Genomic DNA, 27,864 nt, shown 5'->3' with positions numbered 1-27,864 from the left:
CACCCGCCTGCCCTTCTGCCTCACTCAGCGGCGCCACGCCAAGCGACGAGCGCGTGCCATGGAGCGGACAGCAGGCAGGGAGCTCGCCCTGGTAAGGGAGCAGGGAGTCCCGGCACCCCACTCATCCCTGGTGACCCGAGGTCCAGAAACTCTAGGTGCCCGCCCGTCGGACTCCCTCTTCCCAGATTGGACCTGCCTTGGAGTCACCTACCGGCGACTCGGGGCTCTTGATCCAGTGAAGCGGCTGGTTTCTCTTAAGGATGGGGGGGGTCTCTCAGCGCTTCTGAGGGAGGGGTCAGCGACAGATTCCGTGAGACTGGACCCTGGGACATCCCCAAATGCCACCCCATCCCCTCGGGACCTGGGAGGGTACCCGCGGCCAGGAGGGGACTAGCCTGGGACCACGGGCTGAGTCTCGCGGACTCCGACGGGGAAGGGGGCGCGGAACGGAGCTGGAAGACCCGGCCTGAGTGCACGCGGCTTAAGGGGGACGAGGCCCCGGGGCCGCTGACCCGCGGCGCCCTGAGCCCGCCTCCGCGTCCAGGCGCCGCTGCAGGACTGGGGCGAGGAGACCGAGGACGGCGCGGTGTACAGTGTCTCCCTGCGGCGGCAGCGCAGTCGGCGCTCGAGCCCGGGGGAGGGGCCTGGGGGCAGCCAGGTGAGGAAGGGGTTGGAGGGTGGCGCGGGCGGGAGGCGACCGGCGAGGGAGGGGCTGAGCGCAGGGGCCCGGGAGGAACAGGTGAGGGCGGAGCTGGGGCCGCCAGGTGCCGCGGGCCCCAGGAAGGGCGGGGCCCAGAGGCGACCAGGTGAGGGTAGAAAGGGGCCTGGGGGCGGCCAGGTAAGTGGGGTAGATCCAGAGAATGGGGTGGGGCCCGGTGACGGCCGCGCGGTTCCCAAGGCAACCTGGCAGGGGCAGCACTGGACGGCAGGACCGGGAAAGGCGGGTTTAGTGGGCCGGAGCTGGAAGGAGGAGTGGGGTTTGGAAGTGGCCAGGTGAGCGCAGGTGAAGCGGAGGGCAGGGCCCGGCTGGCCAGTGAAGCGCGACTGGAGGACTGAGAGCAGCCTGGGGGTGGGAGGCGGCCAACTGAAGGGCGACATAGGGCAGGGCCTGGGAGGACAAGGTTTTCCAGCGCAGGTTGCAGGAATCATTTGTGGCCGGGGCAAACTAAGAACTTCAGGGGCCGGGATTTAGAGGAATGAGATTTGAGGGCGGTGCTAGCGCTGGGCGTGGCTGGAGACGGGGTGCTGGGGGGTGGGGACAGCGCTCCTGGTCTCTCATGGCCGCCCCTCCCCCACCCCGCAGGCCGCCTCCCTGACTGCGGACACCTTCCTCCATTACCGCACCAGCAAGGTGCGGGCGCTGAGGGCGGCCCGGCTGGAGCGGCTGGTGGGAGAGTTGGTGTCTGGAGACCCTGAGCAGGACCCAAGCTTTGTGCCAGCCTTCCTGGCCACCCACCGGGCCTTTGTGCCCACTGCCCGGGTGCTGGGCCTTCTGCTGCCGCCAATGCCACCGCCCCCACCTCCTGGGTCAGTATGGACCCAGAACCTCCATGTTCCCACCCTAGACCCCCACCTGGGCATCCCCCCCACCATCTCAGGCTTGGAACCAGGAAATACCCCCCAACCCCTGAGCCCTGGTCCTAGGCCCCCTCCAGCCCCACCCCTTCACCTGATGGGGGACGCCTCTTCGCAGGGTAGGGATCCGGAAGACAGAGGGACTAGATGTGAGCTTCAACAAGAACGTGAGGTTGGTCCCCCCCCCACCGGGGTGGGAGAGTTGGGGGACCCTAAAGGTCAAATGTCAGTGGTCAGGCCTGAGGGCTAGAGGGTTGGGTAACCTGAAAGTCGCACGTTGAGTTATGAAAGATCTGGAGGGGGGATCCGAGGTCCCCCATTCCAGGCCGTGCTCTGAGGCCCCGCCCCTCTGGCCAGGGCTGTGGTGTCGGTGCTGGGCTCCTGGCTTCGCGACCACCCTCAGGATTTCCGAGAGCCCCCTGCCCACTCGGACCTGAGCAGTGTCCGAACCTTTCTGGGCTGGGCGGCCCCAGGCGGGGCTGAGGCCCAAGAGGCAGAGAAGCTTCTGGAAGACTTTTTGGAGGAGGCTGAGCAAGAGCAGGAAGAGGAGCAGCTCCCTGCGGTGCGGGCAGGTGAGGGGTTTGTAACACTGGTGGCGCCCAGAGAAGGCTTTCCCTGCATGTTCCCTCCCCCACGGGCTTTCTCTCTCCTGTCAGACAAGATTTTTAACTCTAAGCCTCAGTTTCCCCACCTGTAAAATGGGGATAATAATTCTTTGTCTGAAGAATGCTGAAGAATAAGCATGTGTCTAGTATTTCCCTCCCTCCATCGTAACTACAAAGATACTACTCCATTGGGTCAGGATGCCTTGCGTTTCTAGCCACAAACCATCCTATTACTACTTATCGTAGGAGCTACAGGGACTTGGGTTCAAATCCCAGTGCTGCCATTTGATGACTGTGTGACCTTGGATAAGTCACTTCAGCTCTCTGAGTCTCAGTTTCCTTAGCTGCAAAATGGGGATGATGACAGTACTTACCTCATGGGACTCTTCATTCATTCAACAAATATTCAGCCATTGGCTCTGGGCACATAAGTTTGGACAGAAGTTCCCAGTTCCCTAGCAAGGATGATCATTAAACAAGTAAACAAATAAACAAAAGAGCTTGGCAAATAGTATTATTTTCATTATTGTTATCACCACTTTTTACTTATTAGATATCTACTGCTTCCAATAAAATGTGTACAAGAAGTTGCCAGCTGTGGTGGGTCACACTTGCAGTCCCAGCTATTCAGAAGAATCACTTGAGCCCAGAAGTTCAAGGCTGCAGTGAGCTATTTAAGATGCACTCCAGCCTGGACAACAGAGCAAGACCCCATCTCTAAAAAAATAAAAAATGAAAAAAAAATGAATACAAGAAGTCGTACCAATATTTTCTTGCAGAGTAGGCGCCAACAAACTATCTGGCCCTTTGTAGAAAAAGTTTGCCAACCCTGTCGCAGAGTCCTTTTTGGGGGAGGGAAAAGTATTTGAATACCTCATTCAGGTCTTTGTCCAAATGTCACCTCCTCTGGGAAGTTTTCTGTGACCTCCTTCCATCCTATGTCGTCCTAGCCTGCCTTATTTTTCTGCGTAGCACTCACCATTTCTCTTTCCTCGATTCATAGACTGTAAATGCATAAGAGGAGAAGCATGTCTCGGGTCGTGTCCCCAGGGACAGGAGCATCACGGATTAGTTGACTGAATGATTCCATCCTACTTATAAAGTATCGTGTTTCACCCATCTGTGTTTGATCTGATCCGTATCACAAAAGCATCTATATCCCTAATCCTCATCCTTTAATCCCCAGATTAAAGTAACCACATTCCTCTCTGCTTTACAAAGTAGCAGCCACTTCTCTATCCCTGGTGGCAAAGTCTCAGTTATTTATACGTTTTTATCCCCCTTTCTTCCCTCCTGGCTACTAAACATCTTCTGCCTTCAAGCTTTCACCAGCTGATTCTGTCATTAGAGCTTCATAGTCCAATGTGGTAGCCACTAGCCCCTGGGGCTATTTAAATGAATTAAAATTACATACAAATAGAAATTCAGGTCTGCAGGCCCACTAGCCACATTTCAAGTGCTCGGTAGCCACGTTGGGCAGTACAGGTGGAGAACATTTCCACCATTGCAGAATATTCTATGGAAAGTGCTGCCCTAGGCTCCTTTAGAGCAGAGGGAAAAAAATGAACATTTATTCAACACCTACTATGTACCAGGCTCTGGAACGCACTTTATTTTATTTATTTATTTTTAGAGATGGCATCTTTCTCTGTCACCCAGGCTGGAGTGCAGTGGCGTGATCACAGCTCACTGCAGCCTTGAACTCCTGGGCTCAAGCGATCCTCCCATGTAGCTACAGGCGAGCGCCACCAAGACCGGCTAATTTTTTTATTTTTTTCTAGAGATGGGGTCTCGCTCTTGCTCAAGCTGGTCTCGAACTCCTGAGCTCAAGTGATCTTCCCGAATGGGACTCCCAACGTGCTAGGATTATGGGCATAAACTACTGCACCCGGCCGTTAAACTATTTTTTTTTTGTTGTTAATGCTTGAGCATGCCTCACTAGGATACATGATGAAGCTGTCTAGTGCCTTTACCTGCTGTAGCATCACAGTGAAGGTGACAGCTAGAAACACTAACTAATGCAGGGGAGTGCACTGACTATGCAAAGACAGCAACATAAACGTTGGTGATTTCATTTTCTAGACTTGTAAACAACGCAATTTCCAGATAAAACAAAGTCCAGACTTTCACCGTCCTTGCATTCCCGGAGCCAAAATAACTCGTGTTTGTGAGCAAAATACGTTCTAGGTGCAGATTATTGCAAACAGGTTTTTCAACGGCACAGATGTCTGGAGGGACATTTGGAGGCTGGTGGCACAATTTAAGATCCCAACTTCTACGATGTCCCCTAGGGGGCGCCACCATTGACATCCACTAAAGTATTAAAATCATTCATATTGATAGAGCACTTTAGAGCAGTCTGGTATGCATATTCTTGTTCATCTTAAAAAACAAAATGCAAATGAAGAAATCAAGGCACAGACAGGGTCAACGACACGCTTTAGTTTACACAGCAAGCCGGCGGACAAGTTTGAGTTTGAATTTGGAACTTTCTGACAGTAGCCTTAACCTCTCCAAAAGAGGAGGGCAGGTGAATCTTATCCTACTGCAGGTTCAACATCATAAAGCTCGATTTTCTACTCCAGCCTTTGAGCATCTGGCTTCAAATCCCCGCCCTCAGGTTTACTGAAGATGTGCCTTAAGGCAAATCGTTCCGTGCCTCAGTTTTCTTACCTGTAAAAAGTGGATAAATAATAGTCCCTCCCTCCCCGGGTTAGCGTGCTCAGTTACCTAGTCAATCCATGCTAGGTGCTCAGTGCATGTTATACATCCTTAAACACACTAGGGAGGTCTTCGTTTTATAGATAAGAAAGTGAGGCTCAGAGACTGCAAGGGACTAGCCCAAGGTCACACAGCCAGTCTTGGATTCAAACTTGAGAGTTTTTTCACCCCTTGTAATGCTCAGGACCTTCTAGAGCGGCCCAAAGCCCTGGCCCAGACTCCTCGGAGGGCTGCGCGGAGGAGGAGGAAGGGCCGGTGCAGGAAGGTCCCGAGCTCCTGGACTTCAGCGTGGATGAAGTGGCTGAGCTGCTGACCCTTTTGGACGTGGTGAGGACCCCTGCCTGGGGTGGGATGGGGTGCAGTGGGTTGGGGGAAGGTCTCCCTCTGGGGACCAATCCTACCACCCCCACCCCGAGTCCAGGAGCTCTTCTCGCGTGTGAGGCCCTGCGAGTGCCTGGGCTCCGTGTGGTCGCAGCGGGACCGGCCAGGGGCGGCAGGCGTCTCTCCAACTGTGCGCGCCACCGTGGCCCAGTTCAACACGGTCACGGGCTGTGTGCTGGGCTCCGTGCTCGGGGCGCCGGGCCTGACCGCCCCGCAGAGGGCGCAGCGGCTGGAGAAGTGGATCCGCATCGCCCAGGTGAGTAGAGGGGCGGGGCGGGGGCGGGGCCTGCAGTTGGGGGCGGGGCCTGGTGCCCCCCAAGGGAGGCAGGGGGCGGTCGGAAGACAGAGGAACTGGGTCCAGAAACCAGAGAAGGGTGGGATTGGGAGGTGTCTAAGGGAACAATTAAGAGGTGGCCTGGGCGTGGCTGGGTCTGGGACAGCGGAGAGGCACTGGGCGGGTCTAGGCATAAGAGGACCGGAATAGAGGTGACGGAAAGGAAACAGGATTGGAGCGGGGTCCCGAAAGAGATTGGGGGGGGCAGAAGCCTCAGGGCAGGAAGGACGACGACGTGGGGGCTCCAGAGCGAGAGTGGGGGCGTGTCCAGGAGTGGGAGGGGAAGGGGATAGAAAGTTGACACTTGGGGGTGACACTTGGGTTCAGGCAGGAGGGCTGTGGGTCCAGAACAGATGCCCTGGGCACGTCGAGGGCCCAAGGGGCCTGGGGGAAGTAGGGGGACGGGAGAAGCCAAGGTCGAGTTAAGGGATGGAGGGGCAGCTGGGGGAGGGGCTGGGGCCCGAGGGACTGGGGAGGAGGGAGAGGAGAGGACTCCCAGGGGAGGAGGGAGAGTCTTGGTAGCTTGTCAGATGGGGGGTGAGTCCTAGGGGTCTGTCCTGGCGTCACAAATCACGCGATCAAAGGTCGATGGTGACTGGAGGTCAGACATGGGGTCTGACCAGCGCCCCCTCTCGGTCCCCAGCGCTGCCGAGAACTGCGGAACTTCTCCTCCCTGCGCGCCATCCTGTCCGCCCTGCAGTCTAACCCCATCTACCGGCTCAAGCGCAGCTGGGGGGCCGTGAGCCGGTGAGCCGAGGCAGGACCTCCTCCGCACCCCACCCCACCCCAGCTCTACCCCTCCCAGCCGCTGACCTCTGACCTCGCTCCTCTCCTGTCCCCTCCCCACCACCACCAGGGAACCGTTATCCACTTTCAGAAAACTTTCGCAGATTTTTTCGGATGAGAACAACCACCTCAGCAGCAGAGAGATCCTTTCCCAGGTATAGACGGATGCGGACCCAGCCGATTCCAGACCTAGGAAGAGGGACTTGGGGCCAGGCAGGGGGAACCGCCTCGTCGTTGTCAAAACATTCCGTGTCCTTTCCCTACACCTCAGCAATGACCTTTCCCTTGTCCCTGGCCAGCCTCACGTTTCTATTTCCTCTCCTTCCTGCGTTATAGTTCACGGTGACTGCCTTATTTATTCATTTGACAAAACACAAGAAGTCACAATGAAGAGGTTACTTAAGGCCAGAGTCACAGCGCAGAGTGAAAAAAAGAAAATTGTGCTTGGGGACTTTACCTCGATAAGCAAAACTAAAAATTGTGTGCCAGCAAGTCTGGTTTATTTATAGGCAAGAGTTAGGTTCTAATTGCAATCAGGCGCTGCTTCTTAAAGTGAATACAGAATAGATGGGGTGGGGGGTGCCTGTTCCCTCGGCCTTGAACATTCCTCACCCCTCCAGCCATGTATGCAACTTGATCATTGAACTTCTGCAGGTGGCCGGGCACAGTGGCTCACGCCTGTAATCCCAGCACTTTGGGAGGCCGAAGCAGGAGGATCACTCGAAGTTAGGAGTTCAAGACCAGCCTGTGCAATATAGCGAGACCCCCATCTCTACAAAAAGAAAAGAAAAGAAAAATTAGCAGGGCATAATGGCGTGTGCCTGTAGTCGCAGCTACTTGGCAGCTGGGATTATAGGTGTGTACCACCGCACCTGGCTAATATTTTTCATTTTTTAAGAGATGGGGTCTTGCTATGTTGCCCAAGCTGGTCTTAAACTCCTGGCCTTAAGCGATCCTCCTGCCTCGGCCTCCCAAAGGGCTGGGATTACAGGTGTGAGTCACCACATCTGGCTAATAAATATCTTGTTAGTGAAAGAATGTCTCAAATAATGAGGGCTCAAAGAACAAGGCACTCTGCCTTAAGTACCTATGGTGTGCTGGGCATTGTTCATGCTCTGCTGTGAACCAGACAGACACAGTTCCTGCTCCCGGAGGGGATTTAGACCCCACATGGGGAGACACAGAGGGCAATAGTAACTGTCCCAGCGATTATATAATTACCCAGCAGAATGACAATATGAAGGTGTTCCCAGGGGATGCCCAGTGGGCCTGTTCCATCCAGGCTGGGGACAAGGATTCTCTCCTGTGTGAAGGCTGGCCTGGGGTACATGGCATCCACAAACTCCACCCCCGATGGGGCCTGCCCCGTGTGGTTTATCTCTTTCCTCCCTGTCCTCCCACCCACCCAGGGTGGCCCGACTCTTTGGGTTGGGTCTTCACCACTGGCTTGTGATTGCTGAGAGCCCGATGGGTGCATATGGTGGGTCTCGAGGCATCTTCCCTGAGAAAGGGCCAAAGGTGACCCCAGGGCTGCTCAGCCCTTCCCTTCTCCCCAGGAAGAGGCCACTGAGGGACCCCACGAGGAGGACACCGCCCCAGGAAGCCTGCCCTCAGTGAGTGATGTGGTTTGGGATGGGGACAAGTGGGACTCTCAGGGTGGGGGCATGGAGGGTGATGGGGTCAGTGATGGCCCAGAGTGACGGGACCTTTGGGGGCCGCAGAAACTGCCCCCAGGCCCTGTCCCCTACCTTGGCACCTTTCTCACGGACCTGGTTATGCTGGACACAGCCCTGCCGGACATGTTAGAGGTCTGACCCCTGACCCTTGACTCCTGACCTCAGCTCCACTTGCCCCTAGCGCAGTGGGGCTCCTGACATTCCAGCCCCTGACCTTGATCCTTAACGCTTGGCCCTGGAGGCTGCAGTTCAGACAAACTTTGCCTCCAGGGGGAGCTCATTAACTTTGAGAAGAGGAGGAAGGTGAGTGGGTACAGGGTGGGGGGTACCTGAGGGTGGGGGTAGGGCAGGGGCAGGGTCTCAGAGGCTTCCCCCCAGGAGTGGGAGATCCTGGCCCGCATCCAGCAGCTGCAGAGGCGCTGTCGCAACTACAGCCTGAGTCCCCACCCACCCATCCTGGCTGCCCTGCGTGCCCAGCACCAGCTCAGCGAGGAGCAGAGGTGACTGCCCTGTGGCCTGGCCTGGCCTCACCCCAGCTGACCCCAGGTCACATACGGGCTCCACTCACCCCATGCACCTCTCCAGCTCTTCCCAGGACCCTCTCCTAATCCCTGGACCCCCCCACCCTGTGACCTTGCGTTAGCTCCAGCCCAATCAGATCGACCTTCGACCTCAAACTTTGACCGCATCTGACTCTGTGACTTCAATTAGCTGGCCATTCCACTCAATTGTCCCATCTCTTCTCTTCCTCAGCTCTGATCCTGTCTGACCCATGACCCCATTCATGACCCCTCGTCTGTCTCTCTGACCCCATCATTGACCCCCAGTTCTGAGTCACCGAGTCCCACTCTGATGTTTATTTCACCGTCCACCTCAACTAGCCCCACCGATTCCTTTCATTCTAACCATTGACCCCAATGGTGACCTGACCCCAATCTGATCCCGAACTTTCACTTTGACTCGATTGGACTCCTAGCTCCTCCCTGTGAATCCCCGAGTGACCTGCCAACCAGCCATCCCATCTCACCCCACATAAGACCCCGATGGCTCAATGACCTTCATTTGCTACCCTGACCCTGACATTGGGATTCTACCCCTGGCTGTTCCCCACTTACACCTAACATGCATCTCCCACCTGATTCTAACTCTTGTCTCTTCATCCCCTGCGCTTCCCGGCCCCACGCTCATCCACCTCAGCTACCGAATCTCCCGTGTCATTGAGCCACCAGCCGCCTCCTGCCCCAGCTCCCCACGTATCCGGCGACGGATCAGCCTCACCAAGCGCCTCAGCGCGTGAGTCTCGGGGTGTGTGCGGGGTGATGCGGGCAGATATTGGGGGCATCAGCCTCAGCCTCACCCCCTGCATCCACCCTCAGGAAGTTGTCCCGAGAGAAAAGCTCATCCCCTGGTGGGAGTCCCGGGGACCCATCATCGCCCACTTCTAGGTGAGATTCCTACTTGGCGAAGGGACCAGAGACGGCGAGATCAGGGGTCGGGGTGGCCACTCCACCTCAGGCTCTGCGTCTCTCCCCAGTCTGTCCCCAGGATCCCCCCCATCAAGTCCTAGAACCAAGGACCCTCCTCCTGGCAGTCCTCCGTCCTCTCCAGGGCCCCAGGGCCCCAGCACCAAGGTACCAAGCCTGCCTGTGTGCGCGTGTGGGACTGGGGGCACCAGGCTCTATGTGTGTGTGTGTGTGTGTGTGTGTGTGTGTGTGTGTGTGTGTGCGCGCGCGCGCGCGTGCGCGCGCATGGATGTGTGCACGTGCACACAGGATTGCGAGGCCAGGCATGTCTCAAGCAGACTGGCCAAGCACTCCAGGTATCCACCGAGTGAATTGTGTGCACATCTCCACGATCACCTACCAATCTCGCCTGTGCTCAAATCTGGACCCCTGTCTGCTGACCCACAGGGCACTCCTGGGTACAATCACACACTTTTTTAAGGGCATGCGTGTCCCTAGGAATCTGCATCCATAAAGGGGAAATGTGGATGTGCGTGTCCACGGGACTGTGTGTGGGGGTTGTTTGCTGACATAGGCTGTGGGTATACAACAATTGTGAGCATATGTGTGTACACAGGACTTCTTGCATGTGAACACGGGTTTGTGTGTATATGGGCCATGCATATGTTTGTTTCTGTAACAGAGGACCAAGGTCTGTATATGATGGGATGGCGTATATGAGGGCTTGTGTGTGTGCCCTAATTGTGTGTGCCAGGCTCTGGGTGTGTATGTAGGGGAATTTGTAGTTCATGTCCTCAGGGTTATAAATGTGGGCCTATTAAATACACCAGTGGGGCCAGCCACAGTGGCTCATGCCTATAATCCCAGCATTTTGGGAGGCCAAGGCAGGAGGATCGCTTGAGGCCAGGAGTTTGAGACCAGCCTGGGCAACATAGCAAGACCCTATCTCTACAAAACATTTTTAAAAATTAGCTGGGCGTGGTGGCGCTCGCCTGTAGTCTCAGCCCTTTGGGAGGCTGAGGCAGGAGGATCACTTGAGCCCAGGAGTTTGAGGCTGCAGTGAGCTATGATGATACCACTGCACTCCAGCCTGGGCAACACAGCAAGACCCTGTCTCTAAAAAAATAAAAATAAATACACCAGTTGGTGGGGGGATGCTATTGCCCTCCCACCCCTCCGCATCTGCAGATGAGCAAGGCTGTGTCCCCCAACCCCCACTGCCTGCAGCAGCCCCTGAGCCCGGACCTGCCAGGCCCTCGGCCCTTGGCCTTGACCCTGAGCAGCCCTCGAATCCCTCTCCTGGGGCAGGAGAGTTCGGAGGCCCGTGTCATTCGTGTCAGCATCGACAATGACCATGGGAACCTGTATCGGAGCATCTTGGTGAGAGTCTGGGCCTGGGGCCTGCTGGGGACAGCCCTGCCCTTCGGGATGGGGCCCTCACACCTCACCTCCCACCCCTCTCTTCCAGCTTACTAGTCAGGACAAAGCCCCCAGCGTGGTGCTGCGAGCCTTGCAGAAGCACAATGTGCCCCAACCCTGGGCTCGTGACTACCAGCTCTTCCAAGTCCTTCCTGGGGACCGGGGTGAGCAGGGACAGCTTGGAGCTCAGGCTGGGGGGCAGCTGGGAGGGCAGCAGACTGACCAGGGTCAAGGGTGGAGATCAAGGTTACCTGGGCTCACAGGGCCATGAGGTGGTTCAGGCACAGAGTAGGGGTAAGACACAAGGTGGGGATAAGAGATCCCAAAATGTCTGTGGCTCAATTATGTAGGGCCATGAGGTTATCCTGGCTCAGCGTGACAGAGAAGGGCACTGAAGGTTGTCTTCCTAGGATTTATGGGGCAATGAGATTATCCAGGGTCAAATGAGAGAAGGGAGCATGGAAGGTTGTCTGACCTTAAGTTTGTAGGTTCATGAGGTTGTTCAGGCTCAGCCTGGTGAGGGAAGACACTGAAGGTGGTCCAGGCTTGGATTTGTGGGGAAATGAGTTTGTCCAGCCTTGCCATGGGGACCCTGAAGTTATCTGAACTTGAGCTGGGAGAGGGCCAAATGGCATTAAACTTAAGGAAAGGGAACATGAGGTTGTTCAGTCTTTGACAGGGAGAAGTAAGAGGTTGATGGTATTCATGCTGAAGGACATGGCATGAAGTTGGTTGAGCATTAACAAAGAATACGTGAGGTTGTTCAGGTGCTGAGTGTGAGGGCCACAGGCTTGTGCAGGCTGAAAGTGGGGAGTTGTGCAAGTTCATGGTGAGAGGAGCATAGCTTGGCTGGGAAGTGGTTGCAGGGGAGGAGGTGGGTGGTCTGAGTTTGCCCAAACTTGTAGTGCAGGTTGTCTACACTCTATGGAGTGGGGGGATGGTAGGAGGTTGTCCAGGCTTATTGTGGGGGAAAATGTGAGGTTGTACAGGCTTCGAGTGGGAAGGTGTTCAGGTTCCCAAGAAGAGGAGATTGAGGTTGGCTCAGTACTGGCTGGAGAGGGACCCAAGGCTGTTCAGGCCTTAGGGTGAACGATAGAAGATTACCCAGGCCCTTTGTTTGGGGAGACGCAGGCTTATATGGGTTTATTACTATCTTCTCCACCTCTGACCAGAGCTCTTGATCCCTGACAACGCCAACGTCTTCTATGCAATGAGTCCAGTCGCCCCCAGAGACTTCGTGCTGCGGCGGAAAGAGGGGACCCGGCACACTTCTTCTCTCTCTCCAACCTGAGGCCACCTCCTCCTCACTCCAAGACACAGACCCCATGGGCAGCTTGGGACCTGGCTTCTATCAGCGTGGGGGTGGGGGGTGGTTCTACCGGAAACCTGAAGCCATGGTGGGGAACTCCATCTCATAAACACAGAAGGCAGTGAGGCATTAGGGGTCAGACCTCTCCCCAGAGAAATCTTATGACTGTTGGAGACACATCAGAATTGACAGATGTGGATGAAAACAGTGAGTGAAGTTATAAAACATGACTCAGTCTTGTTTGTTCTCTGCCTATGCGCCGTGTTCACCTTTTATCAAAATGGAAAACAATGATGACGTCGAAAATGCAGAGAAAAACTAAGAGCCTTAGGACAGGGGTTAGGTGAGGCATGGCTCTGTCCCACTCAGACACACACAGTCCAAATGCCAATTTCCTGAGGAAGAGATTCTCACTGAGTTTCATTTTTTAAAAGTGAAGGGTTACTCAGGCACTTATATATTACAATGTAATAATAATAAAAATACAGTGACAATAAATGTAATGCACTTGAATCATCCCGAAACCATTACTATCTTCTCCACCTTTGACCCAGTTGGACCCAAGGACTAACTCAAGATCAACTGTTTCTCTACATCTCTTAGCTTGGTTTTCCTTTAATCTTTTACTCCTCAAAATAGTTCTTGAGATTCTATTATGTGCCTGTTCTAGGTGCTGAGGATACAGCCATGGATGAAAGGGTGGAAAAACCTTGCCCTCATGAACTAGTAGGGGCAGCAAATAAATAACAAAACATCAAATACATGTCAAGTGATAATAAGAACAGTGGGTGCAAAAAAAAAAAGCTGGTTAATAGCGACAGAAAGTGTTGGGTGGAAGGTTGGTATTTTTATCAGGGTGATCAGGGAGGGCTTTATTGAGGAGGTGACATTGGGCAGAAGCCTGAGACTGAGCACAGTGTCTATGCAGCTGTCCCCAAACTTTTTGGCACCAGGGACTGGTTTCATGGAAGACAATTCTTCCACGGACCAGGGTGGGGTGGGGGGAATGGCTACAGGATAATTCAAGTGCATTACGTTTATTGTCACTTTATTTTTATTATTCTTACATTGTAATATATAAGGAAATAATTATACAAATCACCATAGGTTGGGGACCCCTGATCTAGAGGAAGAGCTTCCAGGCAGAGGGGACGAACACTGCAAAAACCCGTGTTAACTTCACCGTCAGGCAATTTCTTCCCTCCTGGTGGCAAAGATGCTCCTGGCTACTCCATTGGCCGGCCCCAGCACCCAGTAGAAAAAAGGCGCCCCATTTCTGGTAACTGCAACTAAAGTCCCAGAATGGAGGCTCACTGGATCCTTTTGGATCACATGTCCACCTTGAACCAATCACAGTGTGCCATGGAATGGCGTGCACTTATTGGCTAGTCTGTGACAGGCATGAGCAGTGAGAAAACTACTCCTCCCCCAGGCATGCACTTCTGTGCAGGTGATCTCCCCAGTTTGAAGAACTTAGCCCAAGTGAATAGTTTTTACGGTTTTTTTCATAATTACTTTCTGATTATGAAAAGAACTGCACACTCATTGTAAAATACCAAGAGTATAAAGATATAAGGAGTAAAAAATTTTGTTTCAAAATCTCATAAATGAAATCTTGGACTCCAGAATGTGTCATTTTTGCAAACAGAGGACGGTATCGTACATACTGTCCGGCAGCACGGTCTCGCACTGCGCCAACATTCACCTGCTCGTCGTTATAAAGATTATTTCTTTCTTTCCAGACTGGGAAGTGATGCTGATTAGTGCGATAATATCAGTAGCTTACGTTTTTTGGAATGTTTGTTTATGTGCCAGGCTAGATATTTACAGATGAGAAGGCTGAAGCTCAGATACGGTAAGTCACCTGTCCAGGGTCACATAGCAAAAAAGTGTGCCTGACGGCAGAACGGGAGATGATCCCGCCACCCTCCCACCTCCCCAACGAGTGGCCTCTGGGCCCAGAAGGGCCCCTGCTCCCTCCCTCTAGGCACTTATCTCTGCCCAGGCTGAGTGCTGGCCCCGCCCACTCGGGGGAGCTGCCACTTGGAGGCGCCTGGTCGGGAAGGGTCTGGTCAGCTGTGTCCGGCGGAGGCAGCTGCTGACCCAGCTGTGGACGGTGCCAAGAGCGGGGGGGCGGAGGGGCAGGAGCCCTGGGCACCCCCGTGGCGGGGGCTGCATTATGGACCACCTCGGGGCGTCCCTGTGGCCCCGGGTTGGCTCCCTCTGTCTTCTGCTGGCTGGGGCCGCCTGGGCGCCCCGACTCAACCTCCCAGACCCCAAGTTTGAGAGCAAAGGTAAGGATGGAGCTGTGTGTGGACCCCCACACTGGAGTCTGGAGGACAATGCTTGGGGCCTGAACTCCCAGTGTGGGTCCTGGGGGCCATGCCCAGTTCTGAACCTCCAGACTGGGTCTTGGGGCCAAGCTGGCATCCGAACCCCAAGAATAGGTCCTGATGGGGCATGCGGGGGTCTAAGTTTCCTGGTGTAGAAGCTGGAGAGGGGCTTAAGATTCCTGCTTTATCTTTTCACGGGGTCTGGGACATGCTAAATCCTAACGCAGCAGACATGGTGCTGGTGTCCCTGAAGAGAGGGGGCCCAGCAGACCCTCCAGTGCGGGAGAGGGGATAAAGCCAGGGTCGGAGTCAGAGGGGCCGGGCTGCAGGCGACTGTAAACACGGTTTCCATGCGGGCGCCAGATCCCTTGCCTGGCCCTGTCGAGGGAGGGGAGCGGGGGTCACGGTTGGCGCTATCGGGCGGCGGGGAGCCTGCTGGGGCGATAGGGGACACGCCTCCTCCGCACACATCCTTGGGCGCGCACGTCCTCGGCTGGGGAGGGGCTGGCAGCCCCAGGAGGCTGAGATCTTGAAGGCTGCGTCCAGCTCAGCCCGCCGCGGGGTGGGCGTGTGTGTCGGGGGCGGAGGGTGGGACAGTAAGGCGAGCAACCTGCCCCTGACAGTTCAGGGGGTGCCACCTCTGCGACCCCCCGAGGGGCCCCGCTGGGGGAGAGGGTGGGGCGGGGCTTTTTTCTTATCGGGTCCGCGCAGGCGGCAGGAGGCAGGGGGGAGGGGGCTGTGGCCCGAGGAAAGGCTAGGGCCCCCCTGACCCCCTCCCTATCTCCCCCCTCCCCAGCGGCCTTGCTGGCGACCCGCGGGCCCGAAGAGCTTCTGTGCTTCACCGAGCGGTTGGAGGACTTGGTGTGTTTCTGGGAGGAAGCGGCGAGTGCTGGGGTGGGCCCCAACAACTACAGCTTCTCCTACCAGCTCGAGTGAGTCGGAGCCCCCACGGGTGGAAGGGGTGGAAGGGACGGGCGGGGCACAGTTCCCCGGAGGTCGTAGCCTCGGAAGTCCCTTGGTGCTTGAGGCGGGACAGCGCCTTCAGTCGTGGTCCCTAGTGGGCAGCCCACCAGGCCAGGACTGACACGCCCCCTATCGGCCGGGGCTGGAACCGTCCCTTGATCACCGCAGGAACGCGACCCTAAACTTCAGGGCTAGGACAACAACCCCTCCAAATCGTGGCTAGGACGTCACTACGTCGGGGCTGGGACGCCCCCTCGTGGTAGTATCCAAAAGGCCCCCACCGTCAGGGAAAAGCAAACAAACTCCCAGGTTCCCCCTCCCAACTTGCTCCCTTCCTTTCCGGGTCCCTGGGCACACAGGGGTGAGCCGTGGAAGCCTTGTCGCCTGCACCAGGCGCCCACGGCTCGTGGCGCGGTGCGCTTCTGGTGCTCGCTGCCTACGGCCGACACGTCGAGCTTCGTGCCCCTGGAGTTGCTGGTCACAGTAGCCTCCTCCGGCACTCTGCGCTATCACCGTATCATCCACGTCAATGAAGTGGGTAAGTGCACGGGGAAAGAGGGAGTGGTCGGGGCAGGAGGAGTCTCAGTCTCCGCCCACCTGACCAACCTCCCCCCACCTCGGCAGTGCTCCTGGACGCTCCCGTGGGGCTGCTGGCGCGGCTGGCCGACGAGGGCGGCCACGTGGTGCTGCGCTGGCTCCCGCCGCCTGGGGCACCCATGACGACCCACATCCGCTACGAGGTGGACGTTTCAGCAGGCAACGGCGAAGGGGGAGCGCAGAGGGTGAGGCCTGTCCCTACCGCCCAGCCCCAAAAGCTCCACGGACCACGGCCCCGCCAAGCCTCTCGAATTCCCGCCCAGACTGTCACCACGGCCCCGCCCCCATGGCCTCGCCCCTTTAGACCCCACCCCTGACGACCCACATCCCATTGTCCTGATGACCAAGGCAGTTCCATGCCCACAGACAAGCCCCCTTTCCCCACGCCTCCCCAGTCCGCCTGAACCCCAACCCCTCTCACTCCCTAGTCCCTAACTCCAGACACCTCTCAGGCCGGGCTCCTTTTATAAGCTCTTGCCCAGTTTTTAAATAGCCCAGGTCCGGCCCTCTGCTCCCTGGGATCCTCGCTATGATTGGCTCTGAGCGTTCTTGGGTCCCGCCCCTTCTCTCGTTGGTCCCAATGCAATGCTTGGCCACTGTCCTTCCTCTCCCTGATTGGCTCGGTCCTGCCAGGGCCCGCCCTGAAGTGCTCCTCTCTGCTCGCCCGCCCCGCCCCCGTTTGCCCCGCCCCCACCCGGGCCCCGCCCCCAGGTGGAGATCCTGGAGGGCCGCACCGAGTGCGTGTTGAGCAACCTGCGGGGCCAGACGCGCTACACCTTCGCTGTCCGCGCGCGCATGGCCGAACCGAGCTTCGGGGGCTTCTGGAGCGCCTGGTCAGAGCCTGCGTCGCTGGTGACCGCTAGTGGTGAGGCCCCAGGCGAGGGCATAGGAGGGGCTGGGGAGAAACAACAGCCAAACCTACTGCCCTGACCCCGCTCCTCGCCTCCCAGACCTGGACCCGCTCATCCTGACGCTGTCCCTCATCCTCGTGCTCATCCTGCTCCTGCTGGCCGTGCTCGCCCTGCTCTCCCACCGCCGGTGAGCCCCCCGTCCGGGCACCTGACCCAGAGTCCTCCCCACAGACGTCCCTCTTTTACTGTGCAAACCTAGGCTCAGAGAGGGACAAGCACTTGCCCAAGGTCACACAGTGAGTCAGTGGCAGGGCTGCGATGCACGCCAGAGCAGACCCAGACTCCTGGTAAAATTTTCTGTGCTTGGGAACATTCACCTGATTTTCCTCCTACATTAGTGGCTGCCACCTCTTGGGTTCTTTTGCTAGTTCCTTTGCCCAATGTCATCAACTTTGTCAAATCAACCAGATGGATTTAATATACAGAGTGAAGCCCCTGAGTGCCTCCCTGCCCCTGTTGTCAAGCTCCTCAGACACTATGATCTGACCAGCTGCCTGGAGGTATTTGTATTTCCAAGCACACACCATTCGTTTCACACCCCAAAGCCTTTGCACATACTGTTCCTTCTGCCTGGAATGCCCTTCCTCCCTTGTCCACGAAGCAAATCTTCTAGTTGTCTTTCATGGCCCTGTGCATTTACTTGGTTGGAAACTATGCATCAAGTGCCAGCTATGTGCTAGGCACGGGAGGAGAGTGGAGAACCTGACCTTGAACCACAAAGTCCCTGATCTTGTGGATCTCATAGTCAAATCAACAAGCAAGGGAACCAACAAGTATCTGATTATAAATTGCGATGAGTGATGTCACAGAAACAAACAAGGCACGGGGACATGACTGGATGGTCAGGGCAGTCCCCTGGTGACATTAGAGTAGAAACCTGAAGGTTGGAAGGAAGTAGTCACATGAAAAGTGGGGAGAAAGAAACAGAAAGACCCTGAGGCGGGAATGACCTTGGAACACTGAAGCAGCTTCAAGACTAGTCATATGGCTAGAGCAGTGTGTCAGGAGGAGTAGCAGATGATGAGGTGAGGGAGGTGACAGAAGTTATATCACACCGTGCATTCTGCAGGGTTGTGGGGAGGGGTTTGGATTTTATTCTTAATGTCTTGGGGAACCATGAAAAGGGGTGATGAGGGAAGTGACATCATAGACCTCCAGGCAAAGCCTGGGCCAGGATTAGAGGGAGTATGAGTTAGCGTATATTGAACTCCTATGCATCCTTCAAAACCCTGTTCCAGTTACCTTTCTGTAGGGCCTTGCTGAAGCTTTAGCCCAAGCCCCTGCTCCCCAGCCCTGATGCACCCCTCTGCCTCCATTGCGATCTCAGGGACCAGGAGTTTCTGTGCCCCTGTGACTGGGTGCTGAGGGGGTATGGGTGGATGTTTGGTGACTCGTATCTATGTACTTGTTTCTATTGGCTGCAACAGGGCTCTGAAGCAGAAGATTTGGCCTGGCATCCCAAGCCCAGAAAGTGAGTTTAAGGGCCTCTTCACCACCCACAAGGGTAACTTCCAGGTAGGTGGCCTGGTTGTCCCATTAGGGCCTGGGGTTGCCCTGCTTCTCGCCGCCAAAGCCCCAGGCCTCTGAGCAGGCTGGTGCTGTTTCTTCAGCTGTGGCTGTATCAGAACGATGGCTGTCTGTGGTGGAGTCCCTGCACCCCCTTCACAGAGGACACACCTGCCCCCTTGGAAGTCCTCTCCGAGCGCTCCTGGGGGGTGACACAGGCAGTGGAGCCAGAGGCAGATGATGAGGGGCCGCTGCTGGAGCCTGTGGGCAGTAAGCATGCCCCGGACACCTACCTGGTGCTGGACAAGTGGCTGCTGCCCCGGAGCCCACTCAGCGAGGACCTCCCAGGGCCAGGTGCCAGTGTGGACATGGTGGCCATGGATGAAGGTTCAGAAGTATCCTCCTGTTCATCTGCCTTGGCCTTGAAGCCCAGTCCAGAGGGGGCTTCAGCTGCCAGCTTCGAGTACACCATCCTGGACCCCAGCTCCCAGCTTTTGTGTCCTCGGGCACTGCCCCCAGAGCTGCCCTCCACCCCATCCCACCTAAAGTACCTGTACCTCGTGGTGTCTGACTCTGGCATCTCAACCGACTACAGTTCAGGGAGCTCCCAGGGAGCACAAGGGGGCTCATCCAATGGCTCCTGCTCTAACCCTTATGAGAACAGCCTTGTCCCAGCCCCTGAGGCTCCACCCCTCAGCTATGTGGCCTGCTCTTAGGACACCAGCACGCAGATGCTTGGATATCCAATATGACCCCAAGTGCTTGTGCAAGCCCAAGACTTACTGAACATGACAGCGAGGCCTCCCTCAGGGCTTAGGGGCATTGCTGACCTTGGCTGTCTGCCCAATCCATCCTGCTCAGGAAATCACAAACCTGCAGTATTTGTAAATATGTATAGTTTTTAAAGAATAAAAATATATATACACAGACACACGTATGTATATGTAAGTTTTTCTACCATGACTTCTACAAACACCCTTTAACCCCCATCTTTCCCTGGGCCTAGGCCATAGGGGCAGCAGTTAAAGTCCTTGAGCTCAGTCTGAAATTCTGAACTTGGCAATCCGAATACTAATCATAATTAAGTAAATTAGTCAGTATAAATTACACTAGCTGCCATAACACACAGCTTCTAGGTCTTAGTGGCTTAAGACATTAAGTGGTCTCTTATCTTAATTCAAACAGATGGGCAAACATCTCTGGGATGAGTCAGAGGTCTAGACTCTTCTGGTCTGTAGCTTCATCTTCCCGTAAGGTCACCTTGGTATCCTTAGATGGATCCTCTACATCCTGCCAGTCAACAAGCAAAGAGAGTACAGAAGATTGCACAGGCCATTTTAGAGATTTGGCTTAGAAATAGTCTCTATTACTTTTTCTCACATTTCATTTGCCAGAAATAGTCACATGACTCCAGCTAGAATCATGAAAGGCTGGGAAATGTAGTTTAGCTGTACACCCAGGGAAAGGAAAGCTGTTTAGTGAGTCTTTAGCTAGTCTCTGCCATTAGTAACAATAATTCATAGGGCTTTATTCTGAATCAGACCACGTTTTAAGAAAGCACTCTGATGACACAAAGTGTCATCAAGTAACTTAATGGGAATTCTAGTTTACTTTTAAAAAGTTTGGCATATGGCCGGGCGCAGTGGCTCACGTCTGTAATCCTAGCACTCTGGGAGGCAGAGGCGGGAGGATCGCTCAAGCTCAGGAGTTCGAGACCAGCCTGAGCAAGAGTGAGACCCAGTCTCTACTAAAAAATAGAAAGAAATTAGCTGGACAACTAAAAATATATAGAAAAAATTAGCCGGAAATGGTGGCACATGTCTGTAGTTCCAGCTACTTGGAAGGCTGAGGAAGGAGGATTGCTTGAGCTCAGGAGTTTGAGGTTGCTGTGAGCTAGGCTGACGCCATGGCACTCTAGCCCAGGGAACAGAGCAAGACTCTGTGTCAAAAAAAAAAAAAAAAAGTTTGGCATATGGCCAGGCAGGTGGCTCATGCCGGTAACCTCAGTACTTTGGGAGGCTAAGCCCAGAGGATTGCTTAAGACCAGGAGTTCGAGACCAGACTAGGCAACATAGCAAGTTCCTATTTCTACAAAAATTTTTTTAAACAGTTAGCCAGGCACAGCAGTGCAGGCCTGTAGTCCCAGCTACTTGAGAGGCTAAGGCAGGAGGATAATTCGAGCTCACGAGTTTGAGGCTGCAGGGAGCTATGATTGGGCCACTGCACTCCAGTCTGGGGGACAGAGGAAGATCCTGTCTTCCCCTTCCCCTCTCCAAAAGGCCGGGCACGGTGGCTCACGCCTGTAATCCTAGCACTCTGGGAGGCCGAGGCGGGCGGATTGTTTGAGCTCAGGAGTTCGAGACCAGCCTGAGCAAGAGCGAGACCCCATCTCTACTAAAAATAGAAAGAAATTAATCGGACAACTAAAAATATATAGAAAAAATTAGCCGGGCATGGTGGCGCATGCCTGTAGTCCCAGCTACTCGGGAGGCTGAGGCAAAAGGATCGCTTGAGCCCAGGAGTGTGAGGTTGCTGTGAGCTAGGCTGACGCCACAGCACTCTAGCCTGGGCAACACAGTGAGACTGTCTCAAAAAAAAAAAAAAAAAATTGCCATAACCTAAGAAAGCTGAACATATGCATACCTCATTCTCCACCAGTTCCGCTTCTAGGTATATACCCTAAACACACACACGTACCAGGACATGTGCAAGAATGTTCTTAGCAGTAAAAAAGTCAATCTGATGAATAAATTGGGGTATAGTCACTCAAGGAATTTTATGCAAGAAGGGGAAAGGAATGAACGAAAAAATGTCACTGAATCTTAGTAACAATGTTGAGTGGAAAGAGAAGTCTCAGAAGATAACATTTATCATGAAACTCTTTTTATAAAGTTTAAAATAGCAAAACTAAACATTTTGTTCATTGGGTATTATATGTATGTAATAATAATGTTTTTTAAAGAGAAAGCACTTTACATCCTTTCGGTCTTTGAATCTGCACATGTCCCTGAGGTAAGTATTCCAGCCATGGGAAACTAAGGCATGGAAAGGGTGTCATACACCAAAGCTTAGGGGTGGCCTCCAGAGCTTGAACCCTTGTCTGAGCTGGGGTCACCAGCCTGGGTGTGCCACGGGGTGATTGTCATCTCTCCACCTGGTCGAAAAGTCACCCACCACTCTGTCCTGGGGCCCAGCCCGCCTGGCTCCAGGCAGACCCTGAGGCGGTGCTCCTCTGGACCTGATGCATCCGGCTGCAGCCAGCACTGGGCTGGAAAATACCGCTGTAGCAGTGCCAGATGCAGGGCATCCCCACTGTCAGCCTCCTCCTGGGTCTGGAGGGCCACTATGAGTCCACAGTCCCCGCCAGGCCCAAGCCGGTGGCTGAAGTAGGCAGCTGTGTCCAGAAGCAGGGCGGCCAGGTAGGCGAATTCCTCGGGCCCTGGGTCTTCCGCTAGGTATTCCTCCAGGCCGTCTAGAAGCAGAAGGGAGGGGGCTGGCCCTGGGGTCTCATGGGCAGAGCACAGGAGCCGGAAAAGCTCTTGGGTTGACGGTGGGTACTGGAAGCGGATCTTCTGGAGAAAGGAAAGGGCCAGACTCAGCACAAAAAGCCAGACTTCCCGCAATGGCAACCCTGCTTCCTTGCATACTTTCCTGGACGAGGCTCTCACTCCGTAGACAGCTGGCTCCAGGATGAAGTAGCTCAGAGCAATCAAATATTCTCGTATTCACCCCTCTTTCCAGTACTCATGGTTTTTTGTTGAATCTCTAGGGCAACGTTTCCTCGGAAAACCCGCCCCGAGTCCGATCCCAACCTTCGTCTAGACTAGACTTGAGCTTAGCTGCACCCCTTTAATCACCCCGACTCTACCTTTTGGGCACCGCCTCTAGCTAACATCGCCTAGCTAACACCGCCTCTAGCTAACATCATTGGATAGGCTCTTACTCAATCTTATCTCAACTCCGCATAGTCCCACCCCTCGCACACTCCTGACTCCGCCCCATCATGGCTGCTCAGCTCGCCCTGCCACCGTCCCCACCATTGGCCTGCCTATCTGTCACTCAAGCCCCGACCCGCATCTCCATTGGCTAGTATGCCTCTGCTCCCGCCCCACTGTTACCTGGAGCCGCATTGGGTCGAGCGCCGTTCCAGTCCCGCAGGGCAGGCTTTGAAGAGGCTTCCGGGTCAGGAAGAAGACGGGGCCTCGGCCCTCCCCCGCCGCCTCCAGGGCCGCCGCGAACAGCAGCGCTGTTTTTCCAGAGCCTGGAGCGCCGAGCAACAACAAAGGCGGTCCGGCCTCAGCCGTGTTCTCCTCCCCAGGCCAAGCCCCGCTACTCGCGCTTAGCACCCGCCTCAGCGTCTCCGCCATTCGCAACGTACCCCTGTCCAATCGGTGGCGCGTTCCCAATCTTAATCTCGCCTAAACCGAGGCCTCATTGGTTACAGTACATTAGCTTCGCTATTGGTCCGTGGATCTGTCCATCAAAATTAGATCGACCTTAGCTAGCCTCTCCCCTGGCGGGTGGGCGGGCAAATGGCTATAACCTAGTCTGAGCGTGGAGGAAATGCGGACGTTCGAGGGAGATTAGCCGTTTTCCTGAGGGAGGCTGCTGGGGAAGCAGCACGAACACTATTTTTGTGAGCTAATCAGAAAAATATAAGGGTTGAGAGTTGGAGGGAGCAGGCCCAAACCATTGGCATATTACTTTGCTCACCTGTAAAAGGAGGCGCTGATGGAATAGTGTGATGGGCATGTGTCTGTGTGTGGTTTTGCTGGTGTCACCCAATGACAGCTGAGAGGCAGAGGGTGGGATGCGCTGTGTGCTTGTCTCTCTGTGCACCTGCGTATGGCACGAGTGTGGGTCTGGGGACACAGGCTCAGGACTCGTGTGCAAAACACCAACAGCCATCTCTGAGGGTCAACTGGCCTGGGGGCTTCTTGGGTCCTGCTGGTAAAGGGGAAGGAGGAACCATAGGCCAAAGAAAGGTACAGGAGAGACAAAGAGACAGGGTCTGGGAGATTGAGGGAGAGAGACAGCGGGAACCTTGTTTGTCTGGTTCACTTTCATCTCTCTAGCACCCAGAACAGAGCCTCGCACGTTGTACTTTCTAAAATGTATGCTTGTTAAGTCAATGAAGGAAGGAAGTGGGATTGATGGGAAACTGGGAGCGAGGGAGGAACAGTGAGTGATCGGGATCCCTGGCTGGCTCTCCTCACCCAGACTTCGCCCCAGAGCTGCCACTCACGCCTGTGTTGCCCTGGCAACCTCGTCTCCTGGTAACTTCAAAGTGGTGCCGTTGCCTGGAGACCCAGAGGCAGGGTGGAACTGAGATTTCCTGAGCTTTCTCTCTCTCTCTTTCTCTCTGGCACCAGAAAACAGCTTCACAACATCCCCCAGCACACCCACTCACACAGCTGGGCACCCCCATACCCCTCTACACACACACATACGCACACCCACTCCATGGCGTCTCTGCATATATTCCACTTCCAGAATCCATCCCTATCACCCGCACGCTCACAGCCCTACCCTACTCTGAAAAAAGCATCCTGTACACACTCTGTCCCCCATTCTCACCCCTACACCTTTTCCCTCGCACAACACACTCCAGAACACACTCGGATACACCTATGCCGTTGCCAGTATACACACATACACACACACACAAAATGAGGCACGCTGTTACACTGCACTGTAAAACATAGCACCTAAGTCCCCCCAGCAGATACACAACCCATGGTTCGCATCACATTACAACACTCCAGATGCACAAACACCCAGTAGTGACTCCCACATCTCACAGTCGAGCACAGTTACATACATGGGGGCTTGCTGAAAACAGCCCCGCCTCAGGCCCTTTGCACTTGTTGTTCTCGTGCCTACAGCAGTCAGCTCCCAGATATCCCTTTGGTTCTTTTCTTTCTTTCTTTCTTTTTTAGAGACATGGTCTTGCTCTGTTGCCCAGGCCAGAGTTCAGTGGTGCGATCATAGGTCTTTGTAACCTTGGACTCCTGGGCTCAAGTGATCTTCCCACCTCAGCCTGTCAAGTAGCTGAGACTACAAGCGTGCGCCAGCGTGCCTGGCTAAGTTTGTAAAAAAAAAGTTTTTTTTTTGTGGAGACAGAGTCTTGATATGTTGCCCAGGCTGGTATCAAACTCCTGGCTTCACCAATTCTCCCTCTTTGGCCTTCCAAAATGCTGGGATTACAGGCATGAGCCACTGCATCCAGCTGCTCTGGCTCATTTTTGTCATTCCATTTAGGTCTCTGGTCAAATGTCACCTACTTGGGGAGGTTTTCCCTACCATCTGCTCAAAATTGCACACATTTCAATCTTTCACTTCTTATCTGTTTTTACTTTTCTTCAAATAACATCATTTCCAACGTTATGCATTTAGCTGATGGCATTTCTTCCCACTAGAATGTCAGCTCCATGAAGATAGGGTCTTCGTCTAGTTTTTTTTTTTTTTTTCGCTGCTGGGTCCCTAGCTTCTAGGACAGCACCTAGCACAAAGTCGGTGCTCATCCATGTAGGCTGAGTGAGAACATTCAGAGATAGAGATGCAGACGTTTGGCAAATCCCTTGTGCACACAGTCCTTCTGTCTTTCGCTTCTCAGAATTCTGTCTTCGTGTCTTGATAGAAGGACACTTGCCATAGACTGGATTCATGGGGGACTATAGCTGCCTGCAGGCAGAGCTGGACCTGGGGGAGGCTCGGAGTTGGTCTGTGCCTCTCCTTAGTTTATTGACATCCTAAGTGATGAGTTCATTCATTTAGCAAACATTTTTTGAGCACCTATTGCGTTCCAGGGCTTGTTCTAGGCATGGGGACTCCACAGTGAACAGCAACAGATAAAGTCTCTGTCCTGGTCGAGCTTACATCCTAGTGATGGAGACAGATAATGACCACTAAGCATAACGAGGGATTTAAACAGTGTGTGAGCAGATGATCGGTGTATGTCAAAAAACTTTCACGGAGAAGGGAAGTTGGACAGGCCAGTTTTTTGTTTGTTTTTGAAATTTTGAATGGGGTGGTTGGGGCAGGCTTCATTGGGAAGGTGACATTTGAGAGAAGGCTTGAAGGAGATCAGGGAGTAATTCGTGCACATATGCAGGGGAAGAGCGTCCCAGGTGGAAACACCAGCAAGTGCAAAGGTCCTGAGGCACTGGCAGAAGGTTGGCTGTTACGTAAGCGCCGTGGGGAACTATGAGAGGGCTTTGAGCAGAAGATGGTCATGTTTTGCCTTACATTCTAAACTAGAGCTCTGTTTTGGTCGAGTTGAGTTTGAGATGCTGTGAGACCCACAGGGCGTATAGAGAAGGCTTTTGAATAAACAAGTATATAGGCTTGTCTGTGTTCTATACCTAAGATCATCCATCCTGGGATGGGAGTAAGGCCAAGGCCAGGGCTGCTGTCACCACTCTCCTCAGTGGGACCAGATACTTCATCCCCCAACTTCCCCATTCTCGGCCCGCGATCATCATCATCACCATGGACAGCGCCATCTGGGTTGGGTGGAGGTGCTCTCCGTGGTGCTGAATTTTTACTTCCTTCCTGGCCCGGACGGATGCAGCTGCGTGGCTGGAGGGTCTGTGGGTCTCAGGGGTGTGAGCTCTGGAAACAGGAGCCCTGGCCTGTCAGGCCGGAAGCCCCATGATTCTGTCTCTCCTCTGCCTTCTTCCCTCTCATCCTCCCATCTCATCCCCCCATGGCCCCCCCCACTCCACCATCTCCCCTATCTCTTCTTCCTCTGTCTCCCTCTTGCTCACTCGGCACCAGCTACACAGTCTCCTCGCTGTTCCTTGAACATAGAAGGCACGTTCCCACCTCAGGGCCTTTGCACTTGCCGTTCCCATTCCCTGGAATGCTCCCCACCCCACCCCTACCAGATATTTGCCTGGCTCCCTCCCTCACCTCCTTCACCCCCAGTGTCACCTACTCAGAGAGAACTTCCCTGATCACTCTCTTTAAGTTGCAAACTGTGTCCCTATCCCACAGAATGTCTTTTCTAGCTTGAATTCCCTCCTTATCACATATCAACATCTATTATATCAGAGATCCCAATTCTTTTCCTAAATACCTGATCCCAGACTTTGGAATTCAGAAGTTTTCAGATTTTTGAAAAGCAAGGTGGTGTGAATACTATGTGTTTTGTAACAACCCTAGTTGATGCGTGGGGTAACATCCCAAATGAAACACTTTATCTTCAGAAAAATACAAGGATATTCACGTCAAGTGAATTAAGTAAAAGCTATACATTACCTCGTGTCAGTTCAGGTGAAGTTTTGCCACAAATGCATTACGAAAAGATTATGGTTTTCAGACATCTGTGAGGTTTGGAACTGTGGGTCTGTATATAGGTTGTTTATCTTGTTTCTTGTCTCACATATTAGCATATGAGCTCCATGAGGGCAGAGCTTGTGCCTGTTCTGTTCACCGCTGTATCCCCTCTGCCTGAACAGCACTTATGCCGTGGTCTGAATGTTTGTGTCCCACCCCCCAAATGCGTATGTTGAAACTCTGACCTCTTAGGTGAGGATGTCAGGAGGTGGGGCATTTGGGAAGCGATTAGGACATGAGGGTGGAGTCCTCATGAATGGAACTAGTGCCATTACAAAAGAGGGCCCAGAGAGATCCTTCACCTTTCTGCCACCTATGAGGAAGCAGCAGGCCCTCACTAGACACCAAATAGGCTGGTGCCTTGACCTTGAACTTCTCAGCCTCCAGAACTGTGAGAAATAAATTTCTGTTGTTTACAAGCTACCTAGTCTATGGCATTTGTTATAGCAGCCTGAACAGACTATGACAACTTGGCACATGGGAGGTGCTCTATAGTGTTTGTTGAATGAATGAGGGGAGAAGGGAAGCAGGTGGAGCAGGGGCGGGGACAGTAGCCAGGCCAGCCTGCAGGGGGCACCTGAATTTCATCTGCCAGACACTAGCAGGACCCCTTTCCTGGTCCCTGGATGACTCTAGGCCCTACATGGCCTGTCTGAAGCCCTCGGAGCCACAGTTGGCGGGGGATCGTGTGGCTCCATGCCCCTTCCTACTTCCCTAGTCTCCTCTGAGTTCTCAGGTGGTTGGGACTCAACATAACCTCATGAGCAACTTCTCTGCTCTCATCCACGCAGCCAGGTGTTCAGCCCGAAGATTCCTAGTGCCCGGCAGCACGCCCCTTCATTCTCAGGTCACCCAGGGTCTCCTCACCCTATTCCCTGTGCCCTCTGTGCCCTGGCTGTGATCAGAAACAGGCCAGCTGCCTGGGATAAACAGGCATGTCAGGCC

General features: G+C 54.3%; 3 protein-coding genes across 3 annotated transcripts; 2 read left to right on the top strand and 1 right to left on the bottom strand.

Annotated features, from left to right (window-relative positions):
• The first annotated feature begins 15 nt into the window (after window positions 1–15).
• On the top strand, window positions 16–12,292 carry RGL3 (ral guanine nucleotide dissociation stimulator-like 3). Its single transcript, XM_012641302.1, is given in 20 exon segments — window positions 16–91; window positions 545–658; window positions 1,304–1,527; window positions 1,694–1,747; window positions 1,933–2,147; window positions 5,086–5,228; window positions 5,323–5,538; window positions 6,260–6,363; window positions 6,473–6,557; window positions 7,959–8,015; window positions 8,124–8,210; window positions 8,349–8,381; window positions 8,457–8,578; window positions 9,276–9,371; window positions 9,455–9,523; window positions 9,594–9,606; window positions 9,608–9,709; window positions 10,769–10,921; window positions 11,010–11,124; window positions 12,133–12,292. Coding segments are annotated over 20 exon segments (2,154 nt in total). The 5' UTR covers window positions 16–58; the 3' UTR covers window positions 12,252–12,292.
• A 2,055-nt stretch (window positions 12,293–14,347) lies between these two features.
• Window positions 14,348–19,482, top strand: EPOR (erythropoietin receptor). Its single transcript, XM_012641312.1, has 8 exons — window positions 14,348–14,563; window positions 15,399–15,534; window positions 15,925–16,103; window positions 16,190–16,347; window positions 16,874–17,027; window positions 17,113–17,200; window positions 18,501–18,588; window positions 18,684–19,482. The coding sequence occupies exons 1-8, from the start codon at window positions 14,449–14,451 to the stop codon at window positions 19,293–19,295; spliced, it is 1,530 nt and encodes a 509-aa protein (XP_012496766.1). The 5' UTR covers window positions 14,348–14,448; the 3' UTR covers window positions 19,296–19,482.
• A 2,081-nt stretch (window positions 19,483–21,563) lies between these two features.
• Window positions 21,564–22,946, bottom strand: SWSAP1 (SWIM-type zinc finger 7 associated protein 1). Its single transcript, XM_012641243.1, has 2 exons — window positions 22,698–22,946; window positions 21,564–22,151 (listed from the first exon to the last, which is right to left on the bottom strand). Exons 1-2 carry the CDS (start codon window positions 22,944–22,946, stop codon window positions 21,648–21,650), a joined length of 753 nt encoding a protein of 250 aa, XP_012496697.1. The 3' UTR covers window positions 21,564–21,647.
• Window positions 22,947–27,864: the final 4,918 nt, after the last annotated feature.

The sequence above is a fragment of the Propithecus coquereli genome, unplaced genomic scaffold (genome assembly GCF_000956105.1).
Source record: "Propithecus coquereli isolate 6110/MARCELLA unplaced genomic scaffold, Pcoq_1.0 Scaffold164, whole genome shotgun sequence".
Taxonomy (NCBI): domain Eukaryota; kingdom Metazoa; phylum Chordata; class Mammalia; order Primates; family Indriidae; genus Propithecus; species Propithecus coquereli.
Note: the sequence above shows the minus strand (reverse complement) of the source record. Positions and strands in the feature narration are given on the sequence as shown.